Source organism: Nanorana parkeri, unplaced genomic scaffold, assembly GCF_000935625.1.
Source record: "Nanorana parkeri isolate BGI_ZX_2015 unplaced genomic scaffold, ASM93562v1 scaffold70, whole genome shotgun sequence".
Lineage (NCBI taxonomy): Eukaryota > Metazoa > Chordata > Amphibia > Anura > Dicroglossidae > Nanorana > Nanorana parkeri.
Genome location: NW_017306338.1, coordinates 1,196,401 through 1,206,014, shown reverse-complemented (window position 1 = coordinate 1,206,014; position 9,614 = coordinate 1,196,401). Strand labels below are relative to the sequence as shown.

Below are 9,614 nucleotides of genomic sequence, written 5' to 3'. Positions count from 1 at the left end.
ACAACCAGGGTCCAGGAAGCCCCCACTGACCACCAGGCTAAGGTAAGGTGACACATTTTTAAAAAATAAAATCCGGGGACATTTTTAAATGTCACCGGGAACATAAAATAAAACCTTTTTTTTTTTAAAAATACTACTCACCTGATTCCTGGCTATTAGCATAGCGGGAGTGATGCAAAATGTGCAGCCGCCTTCCCCGCTATGCTAAAATCGTATCTTCTCAGTCTGTAAATATGGGGGGGGGGGGCGAAAAAAAATGTTCTGCCCCGGGCACCCATAACTCTGGTTACGCCACTGCCAGCTTCCTAGCCAATCATGAAGCTGGGAGGTGGGCCATGATGTGCCGTCCGGTTTGCTGATTGGCTAGGAAGCCGGCTTCACCTTTTGCTAGGCAGCTTGGCTTCCTGACCAATCAGGAAGCCGGATGGCACCTCATAACTCGCCACCCAGCTCCCTGATTGGTCAGGAAGCCTCTGCATGTGGAGCCAGTGTTCTTTCACTATAATACCGGCTTCACAGGCAATCAGGAAGCCAGGCAATGTCTTGTTTTCAGATTCTTTTATTGCTTGTTAAGCACCTATAAGTACACTAATGTCCATGGTCAGGACACATGTGCTCTTTAAGGACACTTCAATATGGTCAAACTTCTATTTAAAACTAAAGAGGTTTCTCAATTATGAGGGTTGTGTTCCACGAACATGAAATGTCATATAGTTTAAGCAATTTTCCCAACTAAACTAGTGAAACCTGTAGAGTAGAGATGTGCATTCAGATACAGACGAAATTGCTGAATCACCAAATTCCGTTGATTCGATGGTTCATCCGAATCCCAAATAACAAATGATATGCCCAAATATACAAAAAATATATTTGGCATATAGTCATTTTTGTATGGGCACCGCCATCTTGCTGCATCCAAATGGAGGGGCCCATATATGATGTCCCCTGATGCCAGCGTCATGTCACATCATGCTCCCTACCTCCAAGATGGCAATTCGGAGGCGCAAAACGCACTAGTGGCCAATATGGCCACTGCACGTTCTGTTTTTTTAAATGTGGCTTCCGGATTCGGAGGTTTTTCCCTTTTTCATTAATTTCGTCCGAAACAAACTTTTATGCTGTGCACATGTCTACAGTAGCGTATCAAATCTCATTCAATCTCTGTCAAACAGTGTATATAAATGGTTGACAACTTTGGCCTAGGGTTAACAACCACCCCCAAAACTGGTGCTAGAAGAATTCAAACAGATGACATTTTTAGTAGGAGGTTATTGATCTAAGCTGGCAATACACTGCGGGGCTGAATGAGAGAAATCGCTACCATCCAATATCCACAGTAAACAGTGATTGGCTGCAGTCACTGTTTGGCCAACAAATATCCACCCAGCTCCCTTGACAAAAGTCAATAAAAAAATCCATTTTGTCGAGCCAGGTGGTGCCATGTGGCCACCTACAGTTTGAATTTCGTCCTATTCAGCAGGAAGTGAACGAAATTCACTCCGTTTATGGCCAGCTTAAGCAGTATGAGCTAACATTATTGAGTCCCTCATAAGAACCACTCAAACATATTTTTTAATTGCTGTAAAGGGGCATTCTTCCTACCACTTGCCACCAATGAAACGAGCATTCTTCCCACTAACTATCAATGCAAGGGGCATTCTTTTCACTCACATGAATGTAAGGAGCATTCTTCCTGCTGACCACCAATGTAAGGGGCATTCTTCTTCCCACTAACAACAATGTAAGGAGCATTCTTCCAGCTGACCACCAATGTAAGGGGAATTCTTCACGCTGATCACCAGTGTAAGGAGCCTTCTTACCAGGGACCGTCAATGTAAAGAGGATTCTTCCTGCTGACCACCAATGTAAGGGGCATTATTCCTGCTGACCATCAATGTAAGGGGCATTCTTTCCACTGACCACCAATGTAAGGGGCAGTCTTTCCACTAACCATCAATGTAAGGAGCATTCTTTCCACTGACCACCAATGTAAGGGGCAGTCTTTCTGTTGACCATTAATGTTTGGAGTATTCTTTTCCCCACCGCCTGCTACTGTAAGGGGGATTATCCCACCCACTGTCCACCAATATATAGGAGTATTCTTCTTTCCAGTCACCAACAATATAAGAGGGGACTCTTCCCTGCACTTATCACAAATGTAAGAGGCATTCTTCCTCCCATTGACAACCAATGTAAGGGGCATTCCACCTCCTACTGTCAACTAACTTAAGGTGGCATTCTTCCTGTTACTAACCACCAATATCAGGGAGCATTCTTCCCGTTACTAACCACCAATATAAGGGAGCATTCTTCCCGTAACTAACCGCCAATATCAGGAAGCATTTTTCCTGTTACTAACCACCAATATAAGGGAGCATTCTTCCTCTTACTAACCACCAATATAAGGGAGCATTCTTCCTGTTACTAACCACCAATATAAGGGAGCATTCTTCCTGTTACTAATCACCAATATCAGGAAGCATTCTTCCTGTTACTAACCACCAATATAAGGGAGCATTCTTCCTGTTACAAACCACCAATATCAGGAAGCATTCTTCCTGTTACTAACCACCAATATAAGGAAGCATTCTTCCTGTTACTAACCACCAATATAAGGGAGCATTCTTCCTGTTACTAACCACCAATATAAGAGAGCATTCTTCCTGTTACTAACCACCAATATAAGGGAGCATTCTTCCTCTTACTAACCACCAATCTAAGGAAGCATTCTTCCTGTTACTAACCACCAATATAAGGGAGCATTCTTCCTGTTACTAACCACCAATGTAAGGGGGCGTTCTTTCTCTCGCTGACCAAAGATGTAAGGGTCATTCTTTCTCTTACTGATTCAAACATAAGAGATATTTTTTCTCCCAGTGACACAAATGTAGGGAGAATTCTTCTTTCCACTGATAACCAATAAGGGGCATTATTGCTCCCGCTGTCCTCCAATTTAAGGTGTATTCTTCCTCCTACTGACAACCAATGTAAGGGCCATTCTTTCTCCTAATAACCACCAATGTAAGGGGCATTCTTCCTACAGTCCTTAAGTGGCAAACATTTTGCAATATTCTTTTTAAATTGACTTAATATACACAATTGCACAAGAATATAATGCAGAGGCATAATTTCATCTCTTAAATGTATATCGTAAAATGTGCCAAACAATACAGAGTAATGGAGATACTACATGAGTGAAGCTATAGAGAATTAAGCCTAGTGCGTGTTAGTTATTTGTTTATATATTTATTTCTGGCTAAATCAGTACCTAAGAACCTTGAAGAAACCCACACAAGCACATGGAGAACATGCAAACTCCATGTAGATATATTCCTTGGTGTAATCCACAACTACTAGACAAGAGTGCTAACCACTTGGAAATCCCACCTCAAAATTAGGCCTATGCTCTTCTGAGCTCTAGTAAGAGCTAAAATGAGGCTTTGCTATATTTTAATAAAAGGGGAAGCCACTTTATGTCAAACATAACACTACTTACTGTGATTGAGCCAATTTTTGCTTTAGTACGGCGATAGTGCCCTCTAGCTGGTGGACTTCATCTGTCAACCCATACTGTACCTATGGTTTTAAAAATGAAAAAGGAAGTGAAAACAGGACCACAGACTTTGCTGTTTTCTAACAAGCACATGCAGGAAAAAGAAATATTAGATTAGCATAATTAAGTATATGATACCTGGTCCCTACAAAGATCCACATTGGGTCTATAGGTGCGAGTCTCAAGGCGTGTATGAGCTAGCTTCAGGGGTCCGCTCTTTTCTCTAAGATCACTCTCCAGACGTCTTATGTCTTCCTCCAGTTCCTCTATTTCATCTTTAGTCTGTAACGATAATAATAAATAAAAATATCTGTATCAATGTAAAAAAAATTGCGTACTTTCAGTGAGTGCATTTATTCAGTTACCATTCCAGTGTTTACCTTAACGTCCTTTTTTATTTATCTTTAACATGAGTACATGCTTGCTCCTCCATTATTTGTATTAAAGAAGAACTAAACTCTGGAACCTGTGCCCAAAAAAGGCAGGTCAAGGGCAGAGCACTAGTCAGCAGTATTGCCCATGGTCTCCCAGCAGCTGATCTTTCCCAATTACTGACTTATGCCTTGTTCTACACCATGTCTCTGTGTGAACATGCCATTCTTGGTAGAGGCAGGGCTTTACTTCCCCATGTCAGAATCTCCAGCAAGGAGAACAGGAAGCAGCACAGTAAGGAACTAACTGAGAACAGCAGCAATCAGAGGCAGCAGTCCCTTAGATCTTACACTGCAGATATACGATGAGGCTGTAGGTACAGAAATGTCTAGAGACACTCGCATGCCAGGAAGAGCACTGCTATTCTTTCAGAAGGAATTCCAGAGAAACTGTATTACGGGGTACTGCTTAGGCCGAATAAACATTTCTAAATGTATCAAATCTTTACTTTCTGAGTTCAGTTAGCCCTCGTTCACACCTGAACGTTTTGTAGCGCGTTCTACGCTCTACAAAACGCTCAAAAATATAAATACCATTGTATTCAATGGTCTCGTTCCCACCTTGGCGTATTTCCGCCCGTCCCTAACGCGCTACAAAACGGCCCACGCCTGAAAAGGTACAGGTACTACTTTGGGCCGTTTTGTTGCGCGTTTCCATTGGGATACAGCCAAGTAGCCTTCGGAAAAGTGCGACGGTCGCGCAACTTTTTTACCGCGAATCGCGGTAAAAAAACGCGCGACAGAAAATAACTTTAATGGCAGAAGAGACATACAGAGTCTCTTTTATCATAACAATTCAAAAATGAACTGAAGTTTCACTTTCCACATAAGATTGACATTATTTTTAGTAGGCTGGCTAGCTCCTAGACTTGAATTGTGAGAAGGAGCAGTAAAGCATGATTATTGTGTGGCAATGCAAAGCAGGAAACACAGACTAAATATATAATAAGCAAATATGGCTGCCTCCAAGTACATATCTAATTTAAATTTGCACACAGAAATCAGGTTTTAGAATATTAAAATTAGAATATTTACATTGAGTTATTCATAAATAAATAAAGAAAAAAAAGATAAGAATAAGCACGCCATCTTTCACAAATATGGCTTTTTAAGGGCTTATGTACATGAGAAATTGCAGCATATTTTCAGGCACATGCAGTTTGCATTTGTGATGCACAGGAAGTCATTTGGACCTGTTTTTAAATTCCTTCTGCATGCTGCTTCTGCATTCCCATTAATTTATGGGGAGAACAGTTCAGATGCCTTTCAAGTGTTCAGCAATTAAGTTAAAGTGGACCTTATATCACCTTTAAACCACCATCCTTCCAGCAAGATCCTGGGGAACGGGTAGACCAAATCTCTCAAGAAAATGCTCCTGTGCTGTGCTGGACCATCATCTCCTTAGACTTGGGGTACTCAGCATTTCCCAGGATCTTGCTAAAAGGAGAGCAGTGTCACCCTTGCCTAGATTCCGGGGGTAAGTATGTTTACTAATTTTTTGTCCCCACGGGTTTCTTTTTTAAAGCCCAACTCAAGGTTCAAAATTTGTATTGCAGTTCAGCAAGCTGCAGAGTGACTTTGCTGTAAAGCCACGAGCCTCCTTCTCCCCGCAAATCATCAGTATACATGCGGGTGGAAGTCTGGCTCCCAATGCCCGCTCTGGCTGTGACCCTGCAGATCTGATGGACCCTAGCAATGTGCTCGCATCTCTGGCCCCCTCTCTTCCTGGGCAATCACAAAATGGAGCCTAGAGCCATTTGCTTTATGACTGGCCAGGAAATGAGAGGGATGGAAATGTGACCAAAGTAACTGGACAACTGCTTTGGTCACATCTGGATAGTATAACTGGAACTCCATCCACGGCTATATTAGGGCAAACATTTGTAAACATACTAGGGATGCACCGATACCGATATTTTGGTACCGAGTACGAGCACCGATAATTTTTTTTCGGTACTCGCCGATACCAATTACCGAGTAACGGAAGTCCCATTTAGGAAACCAGGTGGCGTGTAATGACTCGCCACCTGGCTTCCTGATTAGCAGGGAAGCCGGGCAGCGTGTAAAGACTCGCCACCCGGCTTCCCGATTAACAAGAAGGTCTGTCCCCTCTTACCTTGGTATGTCCAGCCTGTCTCCCCCGGGGCCTCTCCAGCCAGAACACGGCCTTCCTCCAGTACCCAGCCGGAGCCGTCTGGCCGGCCAATCAGGAAGCCGGGCGCCGTGTAACGACACCCTGCTTTCTGATTGCTTTCTGCCATGAGATGACGAGGGAGCATGAAGCCAGCTTCCCGGCCAATCAGAATGCCGGGCGCTGCGTCATTACACAGCGCCCGGCTTCCTGATTGGCCGGGAAGTCGGCTCTATGCTCTCTCATCACAAGTGACGAGAGAGCATGGAGCCCCTTCCCAGGCAAATCAGGAAACCGGGCAGCGTGTAATGACGTGCTGTCCAACTTCCTGGCACAGGAAGTATCGGGCTAGGCATCGGAGCATTTGGGCGAGTACGAGTACCAGCCCAAATACTCTGTATTGTCCCCCAATATTGCTACTAGTATCGGTATCGGTGCATCCCTAAAATATACTTACCTTACCCCCAGAATCTAGGTAAGGGTGACACCACTCTCCTTTTAGCAAATACTGAATATGAAAGGTGGGTTTACAGCAGTAACACTCTACAACACACTGAACTATAATAATAATAATATTATTGTGCCCTGATTTGGGCTTTAACTTTATTGAAGCGTTCTGGCATATGAGGGAAGGCCTGAATACATCAGTAGACTTCGCCTTGCTAATGCAAGTTTCGCTATAATAAAGCTGTGGTTTTTCCTAGATGTTGAGGACCATCTGGAGAGCAACTGAGTGGAACACAATCTGCTGAATACATTCATTCTGAAGTAGCACAATGTAAACCCCACGTGTACTGAGCAGCTTATCTCAATGCACAATTCAAACTACAAGGTGTGCTTGTCACTTATCAGAAACATATGCTATGTGCTCATGTGTAATAGTCCTTATTCTAATGCCATTCACATTAATATAGCTTTACTAGTGTTATAGCTTGAAGTCGAATTCCACCCATTTTTAATATGGAGAATGGAAAGGTTAAACACTCTATCAGGTTTTATTTTGCTGTGTGTGCCCATTGCCAGTGGGCACCAACTTAGGAAGTGCATAGAATTCTCCCTTCCCTACACACACGGCAGGTATTAGATTTCTAGTACTCATCATGCTTATGTGTTGTAATAAAATGAGACCTGATGGAAAACTTACATTTTTCTCTTGCCACTTGAGTTCATTGTGGGCTCTATCAAATTCATGGATCCTCTTCCTGAAAGCGAATTCCACAGCTTGTCTCTGAGCTTCTAGTTCATTATTAGTCTGCCAATGAGGAAAGCAGAAGCTCTATTTAAAAATCTGCACATTGATACTCCACCATTTACCAAATGAATAAAGAAACCGATATGTAAAGCAGACCTAAACTCTTAATTTAAGCCTTTTATAACCCAAAACCAAAGCTTTCCAGTACCTAGAATTTGCTGGCTGCATTATTATTCTTTTCCCCCTTATTTTCACATATTAATCCTGCCAATAACACACTTCTTGTCTTACGGTCACAATGCTTTCTCATCATACTGCATCGAAGAGTAGCATTGTCATCCTAGGACAGGAAGTGTTTTAGGACTACAGAACACTTCCCTCTAGCCTCTTCTCCAAACATAGGGGGAGGTGCTTTGTAGACATAGAGAACTGGGAACAATGCTACCTTATAGCGTCCTGTGCTTTCTTCCACTGCTGACGGCTCACCAGATTTCTTGTAGGATCAACACATTTTTTTTTGCACTTTGAACAGCTATAACAAAACACTTTCAATGGTATATTTCACCGAAGGGAGCAAATAAGAGAAGGTCATTGAAAATGTTTACATACACTTTAGATCTACTTTAACCAATTAGGAAAGAGGGTAGAGGTAATAAAGCCAATATAAACTTACCTATGAGCTGTAATAAGCAGATGCTACAAAACTCTGAATCGGGGTCATATGACGTAAATGGCACCTAAGCTTGCATTGCCTGGTACAGCTCTGCATTGCAGGGGTCAATGTCAGCAGAGTTTTCATTTACTTGGAATAAAAAATCTGCTGATGTCCTAACCCAAGCCCAGCCAATTTTTATTATTTTTTTTGTTAGTGTTGGATAGATTTGAAAAATGTAAATCAATTGTCAACTAATTATTTCTGCCTATGACCTAATTAGGGTGATTTCACCTCATTTCCTGTTCCTCTGACGGCATTTGACAAACCGAAGAAAAAAAAGGGTGAGGTTGTCATTGGGTCGACATTACCTCCTGTCCTGACAAGAAGTGAAGGGAAATTTCCCACTTCGAATAAAAACCTGACATGGCTTCTATTCCTTCTTCACTACGCTTCGTTACAGTTCACAGGTAAGCTTATGCTAACTTTAATGTGTATTTACATTTTTGCAGCCAAATTGGGATAATACTTACTTTAGATTTGTTATATGTTCCCAATCACATTGCATAAGCAAAAGAAATGGCAGCATTTTAGATGCCCTTTTCAGGAAACTCCTGCTTAGTTCTCACTGTTTAGGGGGTTACCGTATTATTGCTGATTAAACTTAATCTCTTCTATATCATGAGGTTCAAATGGGCCCAGAAGAAGATAGCACTTAACTAGTCACCTAAAAAATCCTATTTAAAGGAAACACAACTCTCTCCTTTGGAATTATTATTGTTCCTTTTGCTCCACTTATATATAACTTTTTGCCATGGGGCCACTTGGTGCATCTGTCTACATATGACACTAAAAGAACACCATTTACTATGTTGTGCCTGCAACCTCAGAAGCCTATTTATTTTGTGTGTGTGTGTGTATATATATATATATTAGGGCTGCGGAAATTAACGATTAATCGTTAATTTTTTTGATCAATCAAAATTATTTTGATCGATCAAAGTTCTTTTGATCCGTACTCACCTCTCCGCCGGCTTCCGGGTCTTCTGTCGGAGATCCGGTGACGTCACGGACATCGACGTCACCGGACTCCTCCCCCCTTCCCCAAGTGGCTGTCGGCTAATGAAGGGAAGGGGGAGGAGTGCGGTGACGCCGATGTCCGTGATGTCACTGGACTCCTCCCCCTTCCCTTCGTTACCCGATGAAGCTGCTTGGGCCGGTGAGAAAAAATCCCGGCCGGGAGAGAAACACTTTTTAACGGAAAGGTTTAATCTGCTCAATCGAGCAGATTAAACCTTTCCCTGCGATCGTTTTTTTTTTTCTTTTCTGACATCGGGAGCCGCGGCCTGACCGTCAGTCAGAAAAGAAAAAAAGGCATACGATTGCAATAGCCAATAGCAAACTAGCTAATGCAACCGCCCACTGCTGCTGTCAATGGGCAGAGGGGGACCTGAATTTCAATCTGGTGATTGAAAGCAGCAATTTACTTTGCAATAGCCAATAGGAATCTAGCTATGCATTCTTATGCCTTTTTTTTTATTATTCTGACAACTGCAACTGGCAGAATACTAAAAAAAAAAAAGTCTGCAGATAGCAAAGAAGCTATTGCTTCCTGTGCTATCTGCCATCATTTCAGGGGGGTGCTCTCTCCCAGC

The 9,614-nt window shown here is 42.4% G+C and overlaps 1 protein-coding gene across 1 annotated transcript in view; it reads right to left on the bottom strand.

Moving 5' to 3' along the window:
• The window catches only part of TEKT2 (tektin 2), a 25,758-nt gene that overhangs the window by 2,035 nt on the left and 14,109 nt on the right, over positions 1-9,614 (bottom strand). The window contains exons 7-9 of the mRNA XM_018576560.1: positions 7,260-7,367; positions 3,692-3,835; positions 3,497-3,576 (exon numbers count right to left, since the gene is read on the bottom strand). Of these exons, the coding sequence (XP_018432062.1) occupies positions 3,497-3,576; positions 3,692-3,835; positions 7,260-7,367 (332 nt within the window). The remainder of the gene's footprint in view (positions 1-3,496; positions 3,577-3,691; positions 3,836-7,259; positions 7,368-9,614) is intronic.